Below are 25,217 nucleotides of genomic sequence, written 5' to 3'. Positions count from 1 at the left end.
TTAATACGGATTCGACCCACTGCATGTGATTCATATTTACCACAATAATTTTTTATCGGTAAAGAGCTTGATATGTCACATATAAGAATATTTGGCTGTATAGTGTATGTGTTAATAGCACCACAAAATCGTAGAAAAATGGGTCAATAACGTAGACTTGGTATAGATCTTGGTTATGACCCTCCCTTAATTATACAATATTGTGAGTCATTAAAGGGGGATGTGTTTATTGCAAGATTTGTATATTGCCATTTTGATGAATCTATCTTTCCTTCATTAGGGGGAGAGATGGTCCCAGTTATATGCATATGATCCTCATACGAATGAATGTGAACTTAAAGTTCAAAGTATCAATAAATTACAAAATATTCCAAATGAAATACCTGATGCATCCACAAATACAAAAAAGGTAACCAAGTGATATATACCAAGTGTCAATGCTCATGCAAGAATTGTGAAACCTATTACCAAATTGAAAGAAAAAGAAGGAGAAAACAAACCACATCAAAAATGTTGAAGGCCAATAAGTGCAAAAAATTCAGCTTCTAGAAAATGGTACCAGAAAAATAAAGCTTCTTAAGAGGGGAATCTCACATGTGAGAAGGAAGAGGAAAATATGAAACCCTCAGAGAGTGTCAATAAAAAAAGTCAATGGGAAAGGATATCTCTGATATTACAGAAAATTCAATTTGTTATGTAGGTGAAGGTAAAATAATAAATCGGCATGAGACCAAAATAAATGATATATTTATCTATAATGTGACTATAGACAATGAAATAAATACATATAATGATCCAGATAGACGATTTATTGATGAATGTCGACAAAAGAAAGGATTGACCAAAATGCAAAGAAGCTATCTAGCCTGAGCTAAATTCTTTTTCAAAATGTGAGGTTTTTGGGCAAATAGTACCAAACACTTGAAGGGATAAAACCATTGGTTACAATTGGGTATTTTTGAGAAAATGAAATGAAAACCATAAAATTATAAGGTATAAAGAAAGACTGGTTGCTCAAGGATTTTCTCGAATGCTTGGTGTTGACTATGATGAGACATATTCTCTAGTAATAGATGGGATCACTTTTCGATTTTTTGATTGCCATGGCAGCAAGTAATAAACTATATATGCAATTGATGGATATTGTTATAGCATATCTATAATGGATTACTAGAGAAAGATATATATATATATATATCCTTGAGGGACACAAATGACCAGATGCTTCAAAGTAGCGACATTTATACTCTATTAAATTATAAGATCTCTTTATGGGTTAAAATATATATGGATTGATGTGTTATAATTGTCTCAATGATTATTTGACAAAAGAAGGATACCATAACGATAATATATGTCCCCGTGTATTTATTAAAAGTTCAACTGACTAATTTGTTGTGATAGTAGTATATGTAGATGATTTAAATCTTGTAGGTACTCCTCATGAAATTGCAACTGCAGCATTACATCTAAGGATGAAATTTGAAATGAAAGATTTAGGAAAAACAAGATTTTGTTTTGGTATACAAATTGAGCACTTACCTACTGAAATATTTATTCACCAGTCAGCTTTCACTGAAAAGGTGTTGAAGAGATTTAATATGGATAAGGCCTATCCATTAACTACCCCAATGGTTGTTAGAACACTTGATCTTCAGAAAGATCCATTTCATCCACCTACTGAAAGCAGAGACGATTCTTGGCCAAGAAACTTCATATCTAAGTACAATAGGTGCATTAATGTATCTTGCAAATAATACAAGACTAGATATAGATTTTGCAGTTAATCTTCTACCAATGACACGAAAACATTGGAAAGGAGTTAAAGATGTGCTACATTATTTATGAGTAACTACAAATATGGGGTTTTTTTTATCCCCGAGAGTCTTCTTCCAATCTTATAGGTTTTGCTGATGTTGAATACTTATTTGATCCTCATAAAGGACAATCCCAAACTAGATATATATTCTCTTATAATGGTAAATTTATCTCATAGTGTTCTACAAAGCAAACTCTTATAGCTACTTCATCAAATCATGTTGTAATCCTAGCTCTCCATGAAACTAGTCTAGAATGCTAGTGGTTGCGATCTATGATTATCATCATGCAAATTTCTATTAGTTACAAAAAATAATGATATAGTAATTTATGAAGACAATAGTGCTTGTATTTCTTAGATACAAGAAGGTTATATTAAAAGAGATAGGTTGACGCACATATCACTGAAATGTTTTTACACTCATTATCTTCAAAAAGAAGGTGCAAAAGAAGTCTAGAATATTCAATCCAATGAGAATCAAGTTGATTTATGCACAAAATGACTTCCAAAATGTATTCATCAAAACCTTGTGCACAAAATTTGGATGAGAAGACTCAAAAACATCATAGCTGACACAAGTTAATGGTTACTTTTGTGAATGGGAGGCTGTATTCTTTTTTCCTTCACTACAGTTTTTATCCCAAAGGTTTTTTTTTGGAGCAAGGTTTTTAATTAGGTAATAATTACTCCACATACTAAAAATCATGTACTCTTTTTCCTTAGGTTTTTTCATCCCATTGGGTTTTTCCTAGTAAAGTTTTAACAAGGCATATCCTTTGGTTATACACACACATGGGGGAGTGTTATGAAATATGGATGCATTAAGAATATAAATTTGGATGCGTTTTCTCCTAGATTAATATTCCTTTATTTTTCCTTTCGTTACATTTCCAATGTACATTTGTGAATCCTATATATATGGGTTCCAATGTATGTGCTTGATTTATGTGTTGAAAACTAAAATTCTTCTCCTCATTATTATTGATTACTTTTTCTTTTAGATAATTTTAGGTATAAATTTACTTCTATTTATCTATTTTGTAACTTATTTATATATTACAAATTTATTATTTTTTTTAACAACACAGTAATTATAGAGAAAAAAATAATCAAAAGGCATAAGAAATGCAAGTTTATAAATGTGTAGTGAAACCTTTTCATTTGCAAGAAGATTGTTTCACAAGAGATATTTTAACTTTAGACCAACTATTCATGTGATAGTTATTAAAGAAAATTATTTCTTTAGCATTTTAATTATTAGCTAAGGCACATTTTCAGTTTCTTTCCAAAGTTCCTACCATCCAATTTAATACTTGACAATAGAGGAGGAGCCAAAGGTACTAATTCATAGGGAGCAGACAAAGGCATAGCTGGATATGGAAGACAATTTGTGTTGAAGCCTCAAGGAAAAAGCAAGAATATTGATGAAAAGAACAAGGAGGGAGGTGTTAAGGTGTGGCTTCCCCCAAGAGTTGGGGCTTCTAGTGGTGGTGGCGGCACACAACGAAGACAATCTTGATGAATTGCATAGAAATCTTGACATCAGTGGGTTATTGTTACCATTGTTACCTAACTTTTGTTTTTTTTTCATCCCCTTTTCTGGTTTTTGTCATTTTGCTTAATGGAGTTAAGGTTGTGTCGTGTTTGTTTAGAAGTAAACCATACATTATGTATTGAATGTGTCTACTTTTTATTTGTTGTTGATCCAAACCCGACATTATATACTAAATGTTTGAGTTAAAGGAAAATTTTTGCTTGCTTGAATGACGTTCAGAAATTACTGTGGATGGACTGAATTTTAGAACTTTTTTTTCCTACATTATGTTTGAGTTGAAGTTTATAATTTATTATGAATTGTTTATATTGGTGTAGTGTGTTTCTTACAATATGTTCTTCCTACATTATTGTTTTTGTAAATTTTTATTAGTGCATTGTGCACTTTTCTGCAGTGATGAATTATTATTTTCGTAATTTCTGTAGATTTTCAAAAGAATTCACAACATGTTCTTCCTACATTATTGTTTTTGTAATTTTTTTTATTAGTGCATTGTGCGCTTTTCTGCAGTGATGAGTTATTATTTTCGTAATTTCTGTAGATTTTCAAAAGAATTCAAAACTTTCAGGCTTTCAGCAATGATTGAGTACGCTAAGATTTACAAATTGCACCTATGCCAGTTATATTTTTAGATTTTCTCTATTGTTGTATAAATATTTAAATTGTGTGTTCCTCTGGAATCTTGCACCTTTAATATTAATACTGTTGTTCAATTTTTGGATCCGATCATATAAGATCAAATTCAAAAAAAAAAAAAGTAAAAAAATAGCAATCCACTTTTCAAGGGGGAAAAATCAATCTGACTAAGAGCAAATAACAATTCACATGAGACTCAGAAAGTGAATTGTAATCAAAGAGGCTTAAACTCGAGATCTCTCAATCATAAGCACAGGTAATAGTACTAATGGGCTAACCCATTGTTTCTTAGTTTATGAAACTTTGGGGTGATTTGATTTAATATTAATTTACATAAATATTTAAAATTACAATTGTACTTTTGCAATTAGTTAATATTGATAACCATATTCCGAACTTGATAAACACCACAAATAATAAGAAATTAATGAAGTTAGGGTATCGGATCCGAGTTCTCCAATTATTCGGATCCAACCTTACATTCGGATCTCCAAGAATCCAACCCGAATCCGAGTCGCTGGTTCCCCTCCTTCAGCGTGTCGTCCCCAATTAGACGTATGCCCAGTGTTTTCCCTCACCGAGGTCCAGTTCCATCTCCCCCAATGTCTTCCTCTTCATCAATCTCTCCTTGATTCGCCTTTCAATTTTCTCATTTGGAGATTTTGATCCCATGTATTATTGTTGATTTGTTTCTCTAATTCTTAATTTTGGGAAAAAAAAAAATCGATTTTTGATTCATTTTCAATCTCTGCATTGGCATACCTCATAGTTAAATTAGGGTTAGGGTTTGTTTATTTGGGAAGGAGATGGAGAAGAAGAAAGTGTCAGTGCCTTTGGTTTGCCATGGCCACTCCCGCCCCGTCGTGGATCTCTTCTACAGCCCCGTTACGCCGGATGGCTTCTTCCTCATCAGCGCCAGCAAAGGTCAGAGAAATCATTGGTTAATTGTTTTGATAACTGATCTTTCTTTTTATTTTTTTATTTTTTTTTTTTGTTGATTATTTGCAATCAATTACTGTTTTGATGCTTTATTCTTTCTTCTACGGCTTGATTGTGGCGAGAACTAAGTTGAAAGTTTGTAAATTTGTGATACTGTTGATGTTATTGGTTGGTTCTGGCTTAGATTCGAGTCCTATGCTGAGGAATGGAGAGACGGGAGATTGGATTGGGACTTTTGAAGGACATAAGGGTGCTGTTTGGAGCTGCTGTCTTGATACTAATGCTCTACGGGCTGCTTCGGGTTCTGCTGATTTCTCAGCGTATGTGATTGTGTTTTTTCACTCTGATTCTAATTTTTGAAAAAAAATAATAATAAACATCACAGGTAAGTTTTACTTTTGTATGACCAAGATAATGCTTGACAATGCTGCTCTTTCTATTTTTTTTTTCAGTAGTTGTTTTGCTTGTTTTACCATGAGCAATCTGAGTTTATCAGCACTACAGCACATTTAGGCTCCAGTAGTTGCTGTTTGTATGTTCCTAATTGCTTGGATTTCTGAAGTATGGATATGAATCCAAGCTACATAATGACGAAAAGTGAGATTTTGATATCTAATATAAATTTGCTGTCTTGTATTCTTTCCCTTTTGCAGTAAAGTATGGGATGCGTTAAGCGGAGATGAGTTGCATTCGTTTGAGCATAAGCACATTGTTCGAGCATGTGCATTCTCTGAGGTAAATGGGGCCTTCTGATTCTCATTGTTTATTATGGAAATTCTTCTATCATTCTTCAATGAATTCTTGTCTATTTTGGTATGTAACTCACCATTGGCAATCTATATGCCACTATAGTTATGTTTATCAAACATAAGTGATAGGATCCTGTGAAGAGTTAACTTGATGCCGCTGGTGTATTTTAATTCATGCATTTCAATTTGCTTTGCATTTCATTTTTGGCCTAGAATCTGATCTCTTTTTATTTAATTTAACTTTTTAGAAATCTCTGAGCTATTTCTCTGTTGCTTTTACTGTCCTGTGTTTAAGAGAAATCTCATGTTATTCTTTTGCTTGCTCTTTCTCTCTCTTGCTATATCTCTATGTATATATAGCAGAATCTGTTTTACTAGCATTTGCTCTTTCATGTTATTTGTTGTTGATAATGTAATTTTGAACTTTGAGGTAGCCAATGTTCATGTGGAATATCGGTCATGCTGACATCTTACTGATTCCATTGTCTGTTGAAGATGGCAAATTTCTGTTGTATGCTTTGTCATTTCAAGAATATTCTTTAATGATGATAACAAGCTGTGACTTATAGATGTTGTGGATATTTGCTTTTACACAGCAATTTTTTTAAGTTTCTTGTATTGTTTTGTAGGATACGAGCATGTTTCTGACTGGAGGGCTTGAAAAAGTTCTACGTATTTTTGATCTAAATCGTCCCGAGGCACCTCCAAGGGAACTGGACAAATCACCTGGGTCTATTAGAACTGTAGCTTGGCTACACAGTGACCAGACAATTTTGAGTTCTTGCACTGATATTGGTGGCGTGAGGTGTGTATATATTTTTTTCAAGAAGTTCTAAACCTTCTTTCTGCTGTTGCTTTGACTTGTTCTAGCATTATGTTTCTTTACAGACTTCTTTCTATTGTTGCCTTGAAGATCTTGTTTATTGTTTTTGTTACTGAATTATTTATTTATTTTTATTTTAACACCTTTAATAAAAATTATTGTAAGGCTACAAGTACTTTGTTATATTTCTTGTGTGATTAGATTTTTAGTAAGTAATTAGTAGGGTGCCATTGTTCCATCTGAGGTTGCGTCGAGTACCATCAACACAGGCCTGAAACAAGCACATTTTCTGATGAGTGCCAAGTTATATGTTTGTTTATATTCCTAGTGTCTCATAATCTTGTGGGAAGTTGAAAACTGAAACCTCCATCATGATTATTTTCCACATAAGCCAGTCCTGCATGGTGCATAGTGCAAGTGAAATCATTTGTCATCATACAAGCCTCGGCTCCAGCATTCAAGAATGATTATTCTTTAATTAATTCTGTTTTCCTCTCTCTCTCTCTCTCTCACTCATGAACTTTTTGCTTTTACTAGCGTGAGTAGAACTAGTTCTGAACTTTTTGCTTTTACTAACGTGAGTAGAACTAGTTCCCATAAACTTGATCTTCAACTTCATTACTCAGGTCCATTCTTCTCCATTTTCATTTTATACTGTGTTCATTTGTTGCCTTCAACCATTCAGACTGTGGGATGTAAGAAGCGGAAAAATTGTTCAATCACTTGAGACCAAGTCACCTGTCACCAGTGCTGAAGTTAGTCAAGATGGCCGATACATCACAACTGCAGATGGTTCAACTGTCAAATTCTGGGATGCCTATCAGTAATATGGCCTAACACACTGTTTACCTTGTTTTGTTTTGCACAATTCATATAAAACCTTGTGGATTAAACTTGCTTGTTGCTCTGCAGTTTTGGACTTGTGAAAAGCTACAGCATGCCTTGCACTGTAGAATCTGCTTCCCTGGAGCCCAAATATGGTCTCAAATTCATTGCTGGAGGGGAAGATATGTGGGTTCATGTCTTTGATTTCCACACTGGTGAAGAAATTGGTAAGTGTTATGTTTTGTAGATTCTAAAATCCAGATGCTTGCATTATTTAAAGGGACACCATGAGTTGACATTCAAACCATTCGTTACAGAATTTAAACAATGGTTATGAATTACATGTAGAACTGTTACGATTTTTTGTTGTGATGAGTTTGAGTTTTTAGATATGATGAGTTACAAAACTGTAGTGCTATCAAGATAAATTCTGATCATTAGTTATTGAGCCTGAAACTTCAAATGCAGCTTGCAACAAAGGTCATCATGGACCTGTCCACTGTGTTCGGTTCTCTCCTGGTGGTGAATCATATGCCTCGGGATCTGAGGATGGCACCATCAGAATCTGGCAGACAGGCCATACCACCCTCGACGAAAAAGAGCCATCAACTGCAAATGGTCCTACCAGTAAAGTGAAGGTTGCTGTGAATGATGTGGCCAGAAAGATCGAAGGCTTCAACATAAGCAAGGATGTTCAGACTGAAACTAAAGGAGAGAGGTCAACAGATTCCTAATACTTTTCTTTTGGCATGAGTTTTAAGGTGTTATTAGAAGTCCATAGTGCTCTCCAACTCTTTTTCTCAGCCTAGTGGTTTCATGTGCTTAGATTGTCAGTTCTCCTCTTGGAAATAAAACATAAGCTTTTTTGTTGTTGTCTGATTTTTAGTCCTGGCTCTCTTTGTATGATCTTAATTTAAATGATGGAATAGCATGTACTCAAAACTGGCAAAGTGGTTATGAATGGCTGTTTTATTTTGACTATATGAAACATACCTCTTACAGTGTCTGATGCTCCAATCTGTTTTGTTTTTCAGACAACAATTCAAGTTCAAGGACAATTGCGAACTGCAAAAAGAAAAATAATTAGTATGGTCTTTGCACCCTATTTCTTTTATAAAATTCCCAATCCTTAGAATGAAATCTATAAATACTTTTTCAAAGTGTACCTCATTAATTTTCCTTTTTTTTAAAAAAATTGATAAGGTATTTTAAAAAAATTATGGGCAATTTTTTTAAATAACAAAAGAATAATAACAATTTGGTGATTTATTTTAAAAAAATATATTTTCGAAACTATTTTTCCCCCTTGATTTTATCAAGCCTCGTATCTTTAAAATCAGTAGTTCGACCTGTTTTAGCCATATAAGATAAGTTGGTCATTTTTATGGCAAATAATGGATGATTTGTCATTATTGTCATTTAAAACTAGTAATTTGGAACCAATGGATTTGTTTTATCTTTTTGTTTTTAATTATTTATAAATAATTAGATTATTGTAGGCTATAAAAAATTTTATAGGCTAATGGTATTAAAAATACTAGTTTTATATGCTAATATCATCTCTTTTTCTTTCTCCAGTGAGAGGAGGAAGGTTCAACTTTTTTTTTAATGGCTTATTCACATTTATATATATATATATATATATATATATATATATACCGGTTTTATATATTATTATTTTAAGCCGTAATTTCTTTTTTAATTAAAAATACCCAATACTATGAAATAAAGCCATGCACGATGTATGCTTGAGGGCAAGTTGTTTAAAAAAATGGCTTTTATAGCCTCATCCAAAAACTTATTTTACGTCATTAAGAGTAGCCTAAAGCTGCACAGTAAAAGACATTTGATTTTTAATGAAAATGATAAATCACAACTTTGTTAGCAAAACAATAGTTACGAAAAATGATCAAACAAAGAAGAATAGCCTTAGAATTCACCAACACCGGAGGATGGCCTAGCCCAATATAGATACAAACTAGTGGACAAGAGATACAAAAGACAAGTAAAACATAATTGTCATGGTGGGTTGTCATCAAGGATGTCACTGAGACAACGTGAGATAGTTAGCGCTTAAACCTGTACCAGAGTTGGGTATCCTCATTTCACTTGGATCAATGGCAAGTGAGCCCAATAAATTGAGACTTCTTTTGATTGTTTATATGGAATCCTCAATTTTGTCTCGGGCGGCAATTATCTAAAAAGTAAATATATAATCAAATTTTATAATAATTAAGTAGGCAGGAGAGTATTGCAATTAATGCGGTAATTTCTTTCTAATTAAATATTCCAATAAATAGCGCGGACTTAGAGGTCCCAAGGACACCTAAGGTGAGTCTCAATGATCAACTTCTAGGAAAACCATATCTTATTCAAAGTATTGGAAGTATCTTAATAGGCCAAATATTTTGCCACAACGATTCAAACTTTATGTGGCAACTGGCAAGTGGCCATGCATATGAGTACGCTTCCAGTCAGTGGATACCATATGTGCTCGCCATAAATAGATCTGTTATTTAAGTTCACCAGGAGTTAAGATAGTAGTAATATCATCATATGGCATAGGAAGTTGATAGGGTTCGTGCCGATAGAAGACAGTTTGATGTGATGGCGTGCATTATCAGGGTATGGTCCAAAAGCAGGTGGAATCGTACGGAATTCCAAGTTGATGAAGCCGCCTTATAAAGTATCATATTTAAAGAGTCGGTGAAGAATATGAACAAGTTTTCAATATCTGTTAAGAAGCTTAACCTGGGAAGGGTTGGTGATGATGATTTGTTCTACATGACCATTCTTAATTAAGTCAATCAGATTGAATTGGACTCCTTCAATGAGCAGATTTTTTCAGGAAGCAATGTTGAATTATCCTTGTATGATCATAAAACCTTGTTCACAAAGACATCCTGCATCCTTCTATCCAGCTTCACAGAATGCAAATCCTCCTAAGGCTAGTCCTTCAGGGATCCGGGCTTCAGTTTGAAGAAGTTGTCGCATTGTCTGTTGTTCAGCTAACGAAGGTGTTGGTGATTAGTGATTGGCAAAGGTGTATTAAAACAAAGGTTTGATCTTATAGGGAAAACGGGAAGTTTAGGGTAGGTTCTAAAGGAAAGTTTTTCTTATCCATCTACAAAAATAAAAAGACTCTGATTAGATAAAAAGAATAAAATATTTAGTTGATATTAAATTGCTACAGGTAGTTGGCATCAACTTAGCTCATCCCATGCTTAGAAACAAGAATAATCTTGCTGGTTTTGCAGTCACTGTTCTAAACATTCTGAGATACAAGCCAACGGTTTAATAGAAAAAGGCTTCTTGATTTCCACAATAACAAAAACTCAGAGGAACTTGTTGGTTTTGCAATCCCCATTTTTGTCAACACATATGGACACATCAAGTGGTTTCTCTTTTTATTCTTGATAATTTATCTACTAAGAAGTTATTATTTCCTTTTATATGTTCGATCGTTACTTGAAACCCATTACCTATTATATAATCCACATATTTTAACCATCTATTTTCTGATAATTTACTTTCTAATTTTTTATTATAAAATACTACTATTGCTTGCCAGTCTGTTCTTAATGTGAAACTTTTTTCTAAGATAATAAATAATTTAAATTTTTCAATTTCTTTTATTGCTGCTATGATTTTAGCATCTATTGTGGTTACTTTTGTTAGATAAGTACCACTATCATATCTACTTATTTTTCTTCCTTTATACTGGAAAATATAGTAGATCTATATTTTAATACAGCTCCCCATCCACCTATTCATCCATCTGATTCAATAATTAAATAACTACCAAGAGGAGGTAATTCTAATGGTTTCAAATTCCTAATCTTATCCTTAATTTGCTGAACAAATTTTATGTCTTCGTTATTAAAATGTCTTTCACCTGTTTGTTTAGTTTTATTATATGATGGTCTTGCTAATTGACTTAAATTTGGTATAAAATTTTTAGCATAATTTAATCTCCCTAAGAAGGATTGAATTTGTTTCAAATTTTTCTAATTTATCTGCCATTCCTAAAATACTAGATGCTATATATTTTTGGAGATAGATTTCTCCTTGTCCTATTATTACACCAAGAAATTCAATTTTTCTACTTCCCATTTTAATTTTCTTTTCTGATAATACTAAACCAATTACTTGAGATTCTTTAAAGAATATAATTAAATGTTGCACATGATCTTTTACAAACTTTATAAAAACCAATATGTTATCTATATAGGTCATAATAAAATCTGCATATTTTTTAAATATATCATCCATTTTTCTTTGAAATACTTGTGGATCATTTTTTTAAGCCAAAAGGCATAACAACCCACTCGTAATGTCCATTATAAGTAATAAAGGCAATCCAAGATCTACTTTCTTTTGCTAAATGAACTTGACAAAATCCAAATTTTAGATCAAATTTACTATAGATATAAGTGTTTTATATTTTATTTATTAGAGCTTCTTTATTAGGAAGTGGATTTTTATCATCTTTTGTATTATCATTTAATCTCTTATAATTGAATACCATTATACTTTTTCCTCGGGTGATTTCACTATGTTTATTAACTACGAATGCTCTAGTTCTATGTGGACTTTGAGTTTTAGTAATTAATTTTAAACTCTTCTAGCTCTGTTATGTGCTTTTTAAATTGTTCTTGTTCATAAGGAGTTGCTTTAATTACAGGGCATGTTAATCTTAAGTCAGGATTTATAATTTTTAATTTACAAGTAATGTTAACTCTACTAATATTTTTGACGAGGTTTTCTCTTACAGTTCCATTAATTTTCAATTTTTCTATTAAGGGTTCTAAATTTTTCTTTATCAAATCATTTTCTATTTCAAATTGATTTCTTCATATATTTCTACTCCTTGTGCAATTATTTCTTCGATTATATATTCTGCATTATTAATTATTGGTGATGTAAAAATGCTATCCATATGTTTTACATATAGTGATTTTTTTCTCCTTGGACTATAAAACCACCATTTCTATGTTTTATAAAATTCATTCCTATTAAAAATCTGGCTACTTTTTTACCTAATGCCGGTTTTACCCAAACAAATGGTAAGGGATATTTAATATTATTAAATATTACTGTGCAATCTACCAATTTCTTTCCTAACATAGTTATCTTACCAAAAGCATCTTTTACTTCTGCAGTATATAATGTGTTTTCTATATATTTTGAAGGAATTAAATCTAGGGATATATGGCATTTACTTGCTCCTGTATCAATAATACCTTTTACGTTAACCTTAAACCCATCCTTAAATTCTATGATATAATCTAAGTTTAAGAGATTGTTATTACCATAAGTATTTTGGGATAATGCTATTTCCTCCTCTCTTTCTATTAGTTCTTCATAACTTTCTATTTCTTCTTCAATTGCTTCTGTAATGACAACTCTTTTTCCTTTAGTTTCATAGTAAGGTAATTTTTCTTTTAATTCAGTATTTTCCTTTTTCTAATAATTCTATCATTTTGTTGTCTCGTTCTAATTGTTCAATTCTTTTTAGTAATTGATATATTACCTTTTTATCATTTGATTATACCTGAGTAGCTACGGGTTCAATAGTTATTTGCCTAATTATATGATTATAACATTCTTTTGCACATAATTTGTATAAAGATAAATCACACTTATTACATGTGGCCCTATATTTAGTAATGTGGAATTTATAACAAATATCACATTTTTGTTTGAAATTCAGTTTATGATCTATAAATTCATGTATACAATTATTATCTAATTTCTTCTTATATAATTCTTAAAAGAAATTTAGGATTTTTATCTAAGCTGTAAGTCATACGTTATCCATTGGTTCTATATCACCAAAAACTTGATTAAATTCTAAAAGATTACTTTCTTCAGTAAAATTATTTTCTTCTCCTCCAAATATGCTACATATATCTTTTGCAGTTTCATTACTTGCTACACTTACTATGTCTACTCCGTCTGGTAATTGTAACTGTTGATACATATTTAGCTTTTCTTTTTTAACTGTGTCTTTAGTACAATGTCTTGCATAATGTCCTATTTCTCCACATATAAAACACTTACATTTTACAGGTGGTTTATGAATTTTCAATTTATTTACATGATTTTCCTTAGGTCTTCCTTTTTTATAATATGTGCCACGTTTTAATCTTTTTCTAAGTTTTGTTTCTCTTTGTACTGTTGGAACATATATTTTATTAGAATAACTGTACCTTGCTATTTTTCTATTTGCCTCATTTTCTAAACATTCTTCTTTTAGATAATTGAAGTTAAATAAGATAGCTGGTCCTATTCCTGTGACATTTTCATTACCTTGGTCTCGCCAAGCTTTATAGATTAAAGCTCCTAATGGTTTTAATAACTTGCTAAACCATTTTTTAGTTAATTCTGGTCCTAAAAATCCTCTTCCTGTGTTTGCGGCTAAAGTTATATAGCTTAGGCTAAATTTTATAATATCATTAAAACTATCTAAATGCAATCTTTCTAAATCTCTTATAACTATGTCTTGCAATAGTGTTTCTCCCCTAGAGGGATATGTTCCTAATATAATTTGTCTAACTTTAGTTGTTATATTATATGGATTATCTACCATGTCTATTAGATGTTGATAATCATTTGGGAAGTTTATTTTCCAACTATTCATCATATTTCTAGCAGTTGTTCCTAATAAATTTTCTATAAAATTTACTATTCCTACATTATCTAGTGCATTGGGTAATCTATCTAAGGCATTAATAGCATCAGATTCCCATGTATCCAATAATTCAGGCCATTTTTGAGGATGTACTGTACTTATTACTAACATACTACCATGATAATTTTGTTGTGGCATACTTCTTATTACTTCTAAGGGGTCTGGTCTTCCTCTTCTGTAAAAAGTTCTATAAGATTGTTCTGGATAATTATAATACTCATAAGTGCTCTATTGCCTAAGAGGTTGTGTTGTTCTTAAGCCACTTTCAGTAGTTGTTAGCCTTATTGGGCTAGATGAGCTAGTGCTTGCTTGAGTATTGTTAAAACTTGCTTGATTATTACTAAAACTTGCTTAATTATTACTTCCTACACTTTGCACATTCATGTGTATTTCATCATAGTTTTCTACTATTCCTGAATTTTTTATTAATTCATCAATATCTATGTCTTCTAATTGTCTAGAAATTTTTTTCTTCTTCTGTTAACAAATATTCTTCTATTTTTACTTTTTTAGGATACTCATTATATTCATATCTACATTCTATTAAAAAAAATGCACATCATCTATATCAGTTGGCATTTCTAAGAAATCTTCTTCCCAGTCATAATTAGGATAAAACTGTTCTATTAACTTTTCCATTAGTCAAGATTTAATTGATCATCTTCTTCATGAATAACTTCTTCAATTTTAACATTTTTATTATAAGTTTGTGTTTTAAAACTAACTGATCCATCTTCATATTCATAATATTTTATATCTAATGGTTCTGCTATTGCATGTGTTGAGATATTAGTTAATTTCCATTCTGTCCCTGCTAAACTTTCTGAACTATAAATTTTAGCTGGATATGTTTTAATTCCTTGTGATCCTAAGACTTTCATTATTTTATCATTACTAATAGTATATCTGATTTCACCATTATTTGATATTTGCTCAATAAAAATCTTTGTAAGTAATATATTAGGTTTTGTATTGGTCATATTATATCTTTTAATTTTTACTACTAATTTAATATTTTCATATAAATTATCTATTGTTACTAAAAATCTTGCGATCATATAAGTTATTTCAAAATTATCTGTCATATCTACTTCAGCTGTTGCTATTTGGGTTTTAGCCATATTATCTATTTGTTTAGTATCTACTAATGATAACGCTAATTTAGTTCCTAATCCAATCTATGTAATCCTATTATAGTAAATACCATTAATCCTAAATGTACTAGGGAATAATTACCTTTTTCTAATTTCTTATAAGATTTGGCTGTTAAGAAATCAATAACTATTTCTGCATTATCATTGTTACAACATATTTCCATTTCATCATATCCTTCATATAGTTTATTCTGAAAATAAAAAATACCATGTTTATATAATTTTTCACCTTATACTAATTTTAAAATTTTCTCCTTAATTCTTTTAATTTGACCATCTGGTGTACCAATTGTTTCTAGTGTTCTAGCATGTTTAACTCTATTAAATGAATTAAACCACCTAATGTTATCTACTAATCTAACAATTTTTAAGGGCATTTTTATTCATAAAATGTTCTAATTTCTTCCAATTCTTCTAGATATTTTTCTCTAGTTTCAACCCCATAATTATTCATTATTTTTTCTAATAATTTGATATAATAATATTTGACTTGTTGTTTAACACTATAATCCTTAAAATCTAGTCTTATTAATTTATTTCCAAAAATTAGGTCAGAGGCTTCTTCGAAGTTCTTAGAATAGATAATTTTTTAATCAAGTCTTCCATTTTTAATTTTTATATCTTGTTATATCGGGAAATCCTACTTTCATTCCTAGATTCTTTTTTAATTCTTCTTCTAACCATGTTACAAAAGGAGATCTACTTTTCTTGGTTACTCTTAGATTTGTAAACTTTTTCATAATTTCTTCTATATCATTATTATTTCTTGCTTTTTTAGATAGTTGTTTTAATAATCTTATTGTCTCAACTAACATCATTATTATTACATTATTTTGTCGAATAATTATTTTTTCACCAATTACTTGTGGTTCATTATATGAATTATTTCTTTTATCTAATATTACTATAGGTTTTTCTAAAAATATTTCAGTTTTGCCAAGAGATTCTTCTACAATATCCATTATTGGAAGTTAACTACTATAAATTAATATGTAGTTTCATTATTTTTTTTCTCATTCTTTCTATTAATCTTAAGTATTCTAATCTATAATTTAATTTAGTAATTTTATTTGCTAATTCTTTTAATATTGGATCATTTCTCATCATTTTTTGCATATGTAATTTTTCAAAATGATCATTCAGGGCTATACTTAAGCTATTTTCTATATATCCTATTTCTTCCTTTAAAGTATATCCTGGCATATTAAGTCCATGAAGAGTCATCTGGCATTATCTCATATGGTTCTATATTATTTATATAATTATTGTATTCAATTTTCCCTTTTATTTCCTCTAATTTTTCCAAGTGACTTCTAAGTTTGAGATAAACCTCTTAATCTTCTTACTTCCATAGATTTTCTAGGCATATGTTGTAGATATCTTTTTTCCCAATGTTCATTTTCTACTTTAATAAGTTGTGTATTTAGCATTTCTATTTCTTTTCCTAAGGTTAAGCCTGACATATTTATTCTCCTATTATCTTTTCTATATGTTTAGTTAATTCTACTTGTATTTTGTTAATTTTTTCTATCATCGGTTTTAGATGGCTAAGTTCTTTATTATTAACTTCTAAAGTTTGAAAAGTTACTTGCCTTGTAATCTGGTTTTGATATAATCTAATTTATTCAATATTGCTAAAATATTTTGATGGTTTTGTTTTAATATACTAGTTGCTAATGCATTTCTTTCTATTAAATGCATTCTAATTTCTTCTAAGATTTAAATTGTTGTTCTATTTTATTATTAGTAGTTTCTATGGAATCTACTAGTTTTAAAATACTTAGTTCTTTTGTGTTCATAGAGATATTTTGTTTTGATAGTTAATTTTATTAATTTTATTTATAATAAATATTGCTAAGATCATAAACATTATTGCTAAGGGTGATAAATATTGATAAGTATCACTAAGCATTATACGGATAATTATTGGTAATCATTTTGCTAATATTTATTGCTAAGATAATTGATAAATATTTTTGCTACTTTTGATGATACTTCTTGCTAATATTACTATTACTACTTGTAAATAAATACTATTTGCAAGTAAATATTGCTACTTTAAAAATACTAAGTAATTATTGCTACTTGTGCAATAATAATAAACTTTTGCTAAGATGCAACAATAAATTTTTTTTCCTCAAAGAACAACTACAGGTTGATGGAAGCTTTCAAAGTTTTATTATAAGGACCTCTCTTTCTTCTCCAATATAGTTTTGATATCAAATTTTAAGATTATTTCCAATTACACAAGAAAAGAATGCACGCTTACTTTTTCTTTTAGCCTTTACTCCATTAAATCTTAATTTCTATTATCTTTATATAAGATCAGCAGTATTTCAGCTGTCTTAGGGACCAAACATCACAGAAATTTATCTCCATTATCTTGATATAAGGACAACAGTATTTCAGCAGCCTTAGGGACCAAGCATCACGGAGATTCACTCTAAGGAAAACAAGACGAGTAAATGATTACTCTCTCTTACTTTTGGTCACTGGGCCTTAACATGGATCCCTGCCCTTCAAGCGCCACTCACTACATATCCTCATAGAGAAATAATCAACACTTCATCTTGTCTTAAAAAGAACAATGTTACATGTTATAAAGCTCTTGCTAAGTGAAAATAAAAGCATATATTCTTAAAATATGTAAAGAGAAATAAAAACTTCATACGAAAACTACATGGTTTCAGATTAGAGAAGCCCTAGAAGGCTTTTACCCCTCCATATCCTTACCTTTCGGGCTCTAATACCACTGGGGAGGAGGTTGGGGCTCTCTTACAACTAGGGGTTGTGAGAGTTATCAAAGTAAAGTAAAAGAAGCAAGGAAAGAAGGTCGGGGAGTTATGGAGAGGATGATGAGAACAAGAACACAAGAGCTATTTACTCAAAGCTTATCTCTTTCATTCATACCTCCAAGGGTTACAAGGGGTCTCCTTTTATAGAAGGAGAGAATACTATGCTACATGTGACAAGCTATGTCATAAAGTCCCCAACCTAGGAGTAGGTTTTGATTAATACCTTATTTTATATTACAAGGACTCATTAATCAAAACCTAGTAACCCTAACCTAGAGTATAGTGTTTGACACTTTATAAATAACCTCTTAAGAAGGTACATACTCTCATGTATACCTTCATACATACATACTCTCATGCATACATTATACATACATACTCATACACATATAGTACATACTATACCCATCACCCACACAATAAAAACCCTATAAGTCGATAAAAGTCTGGCCTCGTATCACGCGCCACTCATAGCTTATGGCCTCGAATCTTACTCCATTCCCTCCAGCTTGAGCATCTAAGTCTAGTGGTGTTGTGGTCTTGGGAATAAGGAAAGTGGTGTATCTTTAGCTCGACTGTCTCAACTAGTTCACGTCTGACCGCCTCTTATGGCCGGGTGTCAAAACAAGTCTATAATTTTCACCATTTTTTCTCCACCAATCCCTATCGCAAGATAGAATAGCATGTCCAAGGGTGCCACATCCCCTACTATCATCATACCTCGAGCTCGCTTCAATCAAAGCTCATGCCACTGAATCAACCTTGTAATATAGGGGCCAATAAAGATGGTTCCTAATCAAGCACACAGTCCCTGGTGTAAGAATGCATCAGCGACAAGGTGTCCAAGATGAATGGGATACTACTCAAAAATGCCAAACAGTGCATATATATTTGACTGTGTAACCACCCGAGTACTATCCTTCTGACCCCCAATAGAACATTTAATAAGAGCATGTACATATCAATGCACTGGGTTCTTTAGGGGGTGGCTTTTCAAGAATTTTCACTATTACTGATTTCTAAGGTGGTCCAATACTAGCTCGCATTCATGTATGGTGGAAAGTCTATTTGCAGTCGGCCAAATGGTATATTTGCAAATGAACTCTTCATCATATATTCCCAAGTACTCGTGGAACTCCATGTGATTCATCTCATGAAACCTTCCAAAACGCTTGAAGTAATGGCTCCCCGGCCTTCGAAAGCACCGACACCTTTATGGTCTTAGTGTGCTTCGAAAGTACTCAAGACCTCCAAAGTCAATTGGCGATAGGCCAGGTCATCAATCGTGAATAAATTCACCCAACCACCATTTGAGAACAACTCTTTTACTTGTTCATCTATCTGAAGAGTTTCCAAAAATACCCCCATTCTCTATGTGACAAAATGTATCAAAAGGTTTTAGTCTTCAATATCTCATATTTCGCCTTGTGGTGAGCATGCTCAAATTGAGGTTCTTTGGGGGTTGGTATGGTGCTCCTTGGACATTTGGAGGTAGTTTTTCAACGCTCAGCATTCCTATAACATAGATAATCCCAATCAAGCTTAGAGTAATCCAAAACAATTCAAAATATAATGCAAGAGATGAAGAAAACAAGTTAAAAGGATGTACAATGGCCATAAGGGCCGCATAGAGGTCGCATGACCACTATATTTCGCAAGAGCTTCCCTACAATCAAGCTAGTAAAAAAATTTGTATATAAAATCAAGGGAAAAGGTATCCAAGACATTCACATAAAAAAAACCAAGTCAAAGACTTCGATAATTCCACATACAAGCTCCACAAAACCAAGAAAATAGAGAAAGGATAAAACTAGGGCATCAAGGAGCTTCCCGACAAAAACTTAAGAAAACCATGGTTATTTTATTCAGAAGAATATCAATATATGGTACAAATGGTAGATAATCCTTATAATGTAACAGGACAAATTAGATAAATCATTTTATGTACAAATCCATCAAGAGGAGATACATTATTACAAGATATGGCATCAAGAGATCTAGAAAGACTCCAAATCCAAAAACTTTGGTGAAATAGTACAATTTTGTCTAAGCATATATCACCTTAGTAGCTCAAAAACAGAAGAGCATTTACAAAACAATGAATTAACTAAAAATTGGTTTAATACACCCTAAACCTTTAGGGAGACATTATTTTAAAAAACTGGATGGAAAGAGGACATGAAAATTTAAATGGAATACGACCATCAATAATGTTCACATTTAATTACTTAAAAGATAAATGTTTAGAAGCTGAAGCAAATAGACAAATCACTAATTACGGTTATTGTAGTAAAATTTATGTACAAGCCTTAAATGGAAATATAAAGGACTCAAAAAGAAGCTAATATTTTTAAAAAGGAAGATCTAAACTAAATCATGTTAAAAATTTAAAAACACATAAACCACCAAGAAATGTAAAATATTATTTATGTGGTATGGAAGGACACTATGCTATAGAATGTAAAAATCCACAAGTGAGAAAGATTAAATATGTATCAAAATCTAGAAATCCATAATGAAATCGATATAGTAAGTATAGACAATGAATGATAGTAAAAATGATAGTGATGTTTGTAGCATATTTGATAAAAATGAAGGAAAAAGTTTTTCTTAGAAGATTCATAAAGGTCAAGACTAAGAAATGAATGTGATTCAATAGATATTTGTTATGATTAAAATAAAAAGACTTAATAGAAAACATAAGATAAATAAGATAATAAAATGAATAAGCAAACATATAATTTAGATATAAATCCAAAATACTTATTAGAACAATATAATCAAATATAAAATTTTGAAAAATGTACAAATAAATTTGAACCATTTAAAATGAACTTTAAGTCAAAATGTGATAAGTGTTACAAATTTCATGTAACAAAACATAGAGTAACTTGTCAAAAATGTGAATTATCGTTTTATATATAGGAAATGTGTACTAGATATTTATAATTTTACCATTGAAGAACAAAAAAAGTAAAATCCAATATAATAAATAAAGATAATATAATAGAACAATTATTAAATATATATAAGAGTGGATCTAACTGGTATTAGGTCGAGTCACTGTTGTAAATAGTGTCTAACCATGGTAGACCATGGGTTAAGTTACTTAGAGGTTAAGTCTTTAGAGCCTATACAAGGCCGCTTGGTTTGTAAGGTGGGATCACCACCACACACCTCACCCCCTTGGATGAAATAAACCTTAAGCTTTGTGCTAAAAGTTTTCGATCAGAAAGGAAAGATCTAGAGATAGTACTTTTTACTATTGTAAAACCTTAGCCTTGTCCCCTTGGTTTTGTTAGTGGCTTTTGTAAGAGCCTTCTGTCAAGTCACTATTGAGAAATAGTGTCTAACCATGGTAGACCATGGGTTAAGTTACTTAACCATAGATTAAGTTATTTAGAGAAAGTTACTGGAGCCCATATAAGACCCCTTATATAGGCTCCAACCATCATAACCTTTACTTCACTTAGGGCCATAGAGCTTCCATCCCTCAATCTCGAATGAGCCCAAAGTAAGTTGAAAGGCATCCCTAGATCCATGTGGTATCATAAGCTACGGTCCCTCAACAAAAATAAGGTATTATTCATCATGCAGAGTAAACCTCAACATGGTCCCCCAAATACGTAGATAGTAAGTTTTATCTTGGTTTTAAGGACTTTTTATTGACCCATAAACCCAAAACAAACGACTTTGAAAAATTGAACTTAAAATGATCTTAAATGTGTATAAGAGTTTGATCTAACTGATATAAGGAGGTTAAGATAAACTAGAGAGCACTGCCAAACAGCCCGCCAGAGGACTGTGAGATACGCTTATGAAAAATAGTGTGAAAGTAAGTAAGAACTCGAAAAGTTGGAAGGACTTTACTTCAACATATTAAGAGATACTCCTGATGTTTGGTCTCTCAGACTTTTAGGACCTGCTCTTATATCAAGATAAGTGAAACCTAAGAATTATTCAAACAACCTTATTTTCAATAATTATGGATCAATTATGTTATTAACCGAAAGTTAAATCTTCTAGCATATTATATAAGTTGTGGATCTTGTTTGACCAAAGAACTCTTTTCTCATTTTTACTATTTCATGAAATTTCTTATTTCACTACAAGTAGTCAAATGAAAGTTTAATTTTCTGTAAAGTAGAAAATTAGCCAAAGTAGCAAGTGGGTAAATTTTATTTTCTGCAAATTTTATTTTCTGTAAAATTTTATTTCAGCAAAGTAGTATTAAATAATCTAAATTTCAAAAGAAAAATAATCAAAATAATAACGTAAATAGTAAAAATCAATTAATAAGAAACAAATATTAATTTTGCAAAAGTAATAAATTAATCAAACAAAAGAAAAACAAGTTAAACAAGTCACACTAATAAAATTAATAAAATAATCAATTAATTAAATCAATCAATCAAACTCAAGTAATAATTACTGGGAAATAATCAAATAATAAAAAGATCAAATTGAAATGGATCCAATTATTCATAAAATAGTAGAAACAATAAACTACAATACAAGTAATAAGTATCTGTAATAATAAGATAGGGTCTTTAATTAATAATCTATTTAAGAAATATCACAAAGATAATTTGAAATGAAACAAACAAGAAGAAAAGAATAACTCATACTAAAATTGTTAATTCTAAAAGTACTAATATTAAAAATAAAACAATAATGGATGCAAAAATGGAGAGTTAACTCATTAAAAACTAAATAATTTAAAACACAATTGTTAAAACTAGGAAACTATTCTATCCAACCTAGATTATGTACAGTTTTAAAACAAAAAGGAAATCATAAAATGAAATAGATAAATTATGCAATCAAGTATATTCAACTAGTGAACAGAATAATCATACTAAAATTAATAATTTAAAAGTACATAATATTAAATAAAATAAAAACAATACTGGATGCAAAATGGGAGTTAATCATTACTCAAATAATTTCAAAACACACCCTCGTTAAAAGCTAGAAAACTATTTCTATCCAACTGAGATTATCTACGTGAGTAAAACAAAAAGGAAATCATAGAAATAGGACATAAAGTTATGCAATCAAGTATATTCAACTAGGGAACATGAATAAGCAAACATACAATTTAGATATAAATCCAAAATACTTATTAGGAACAATATAATCAACATATAAAATTTTTGAAAATGCACTACGTACAATTTGAAACCACTTTTAAAATAAACTTAAATCAAAATGTGATAAGTGTTACAACTCCATATAACAAAAACATAGAGTAACTTGTCAAAAATGTGAATTATCCTTATGTAGAAAATGTGTACTAGATCTTTATAATTTTTACCCTTTTGAAGAACATAGTAAAATCTAATGATAAATAAAGATAATGAAATAATAGAGCAATTACTAAAAGAATAAAACCTTGGAAGAAGAAGTTAATAAAGCTGCCAAGAAGAATATGAAAAGCAAATCGAATGATAAAAGAAAAGGCCCATTAATTCAAGAAAAATGATAACAATAACTTATTGATCAACTACCCATCAGATAAACTAGATATCATAATACAAGAAGAAGAAGAACCCTAAATAATTATCCCTAGAAACCTAAAATCTAATGGCTAGAAAACCCGAAAACCAAATAAAGGGAATCCTATTGAATTAGAAACAATAATTAAAGAATTAAAAGAGTTTAAAGATAAAATAATACTCAAAGTATCCATTATCCTTTACCCTAGCAGCAACTCATACCCCTCTTCACAAAATACCATATAGATCCTCATTACATACATATAAGACTTAATGGAGGTGATTAATGAAATTGAAGAGAAAAATTAACAATGTTACAAAAGATTACAAAATAGAAAAAGAAATAAAAGAGAATTGATGATATCTTAAACAATTAGAAATTGATAATTGTTTAAAATAACAAGAATTAATGGTTTTCCATCTCTGCAACAAGAACCCTAGTTTGCTCATCTCCCTTAAATTTAAGAATTGAAACTTCACAAACCACAAAGTATTCTTATCTCTTTGAAATCATGTAACTTGAGCTTACCCCAGTTTGTCCATTTGCATTAGAGAAAACTGCGAACGCAAAACCAAAGAAGTTCATTTGCATTGCTTAATTGTGGGAACTATGTAACCAAGTCCTTGTAAACAAAGTATAAAAGTGGTTTTGTTCATCCAATAATAAGAGGTGTGGGTATAAAACCAAGAGGTCCACACGCTCTCTTTGTTATGTGGAAAAATACCGCTATCTTAAAACCCAAATGGCGATATATTTATTAAAACTAATGAGTTTATTTTTGCGTAGAATGGCTGTGTAAAAGTTTTTATATAACTGCATCCTTCGTAACTCCAACTAAACCTTTCAATATTTCCAACCTCAACTTTAAGATTCGTAACCCATGAATCTAACCCATCACAACATGTCATTTGATAATTTTGGGCCAATGTACATGATCCAAAAATCTCATTCCACTATTTCACTTCTAGCAAAATTTTTCAACCAAACAAAATGAAAAGCTCAAAATCCAAAACATTTACTACCGAAAACCCGTTGTTAAATTTTCTAAACCAACACTAGATTACGGTTGAGCAAGAATAAGGATCAAAGATTAAATGTAAATTTCAAAGATCAAGAATAATATGATTCAAGATTAACTTCAAGGAATCAAAAAGGAAGTTGATATGTGAAGCAAATTAGATACAAGAAAAGAAAGTAAAGAATGGAGAATTGTCTGTTTCTAACAAATTGAAGAAGTAAATGGATTATGCTTAAAGAAAGTGATGGAAACTTAATATGATCAATTATCTTCGAGCAAGAAGTGTTAAGACAACTAGCAATGGAAGAAATCTTTTCTCAGGATTGTGAATAAAGGTGAAATGTGTTCAGAGAATTAGTACACAAAGATACATGATGCCAGTGTGAAGAAGGATTCATTGTTCAAAATGTGTTCACTAAATATGTCTCAATGGAGAGATTAAGAAATCAAATGGAATCCATGAAAGCCATCATCTTCCTCAAACATGGACATTTATCCCGACTATGCTAACAAGTCCAAAGCATGTAAATTTTTGAACGACACGGTAGCTAATTCGTTTACTCCACAATGCTTCAAAGCTCCCTTTATTCTATATCGACTAGAAGACATGGATCATTCCCAGGAGATATCAAAAGTTAAATTGGTTATGGTAAGCATGTGCAATCTCCACCGATTGAAAAGAATTTGCCCCCACCATTGCCGGCTACAAAC

The 25,217-nt window shown here is 30.9% G+C and overlaps 1 protein-coding gene across 1 annotated transcript; it reads left to right on the top strand.

The window, feature by feature from the left end:
* The first annotated feature begins 4,546 nt into the window (after positions 1-4,546).
* On the top strand, positions 4,547-8,333 carry LOC120262133 (serine-threonine kinase receptor-associated protein-like). The gene is made up of 7 exons (XM_039270196.1): positions 4,547-4,934; positions 5,134-5,269; positions 5,603-5,684; positions 6,328-6,503; positions 7,207-7,344; positions 7,434-7,573; positions 7,815-8,333. Exons 1-7 carry the CDS (start codon positions 4,817-4,819, stop codon positions 8,078-8,080), a joined length of 1,056 nt encoding a protein of 351 aa, XP_039126130.1. The 5' UTR covers positions 4,547-4,816; the 3' UTR covers positions 8,081-8,333.
* The last annotated feature ends 16,884 nt before the right edge of the window (positions 8,334-25,217 follow it).

Source organism: Dioscorea cayenensis, chromosome 5 (genome assembly GCF_009730915.1).
Source record: "Dioscorea cayenensis subsp. rotundata cultivar TDr96_F1 chromosome 5, TDr96_F1_v2_PseudoChromosome.rev07_lg8_w22 25.fasta, whole genome shotgun sequence".
Classification (NCBI taxonomy): Eukaryota; Viridiplantae; Streptophyta; class Magnoliopsida; order Dioscoreales; family Dioscoreaceae; genus Dioscorea; species Dioscorea cayenensis.
Note: the sequence above shows the minus strand (reverse complement) of the source record. Positions and strands in the feature narration are given on the sequence as shown.

Coding starts and splice junctions, on each gene's coding strand:
- LOC120262133 (XM_039270196.1), top strand. CDS start 4,817: ATGGAGAAGAAGAAAGTGTCAGTGCCTTTGGTTTGCCATGGCCACTCC. Junction 6,504..7,206: donor ACTGATATTGGTGGCGTGAG/GTGTGTATATAT, acceptor TCAACCATTCAG/ACTGTGGGATGTAAGAAGCG. Junction 7,345..7,433: donor AAATTCTGGGATGCCTATCA/GTAATATGGCCT, acceptor GTTGCTCTGCAG/TTTTGGACTTGTGAAAAGCT.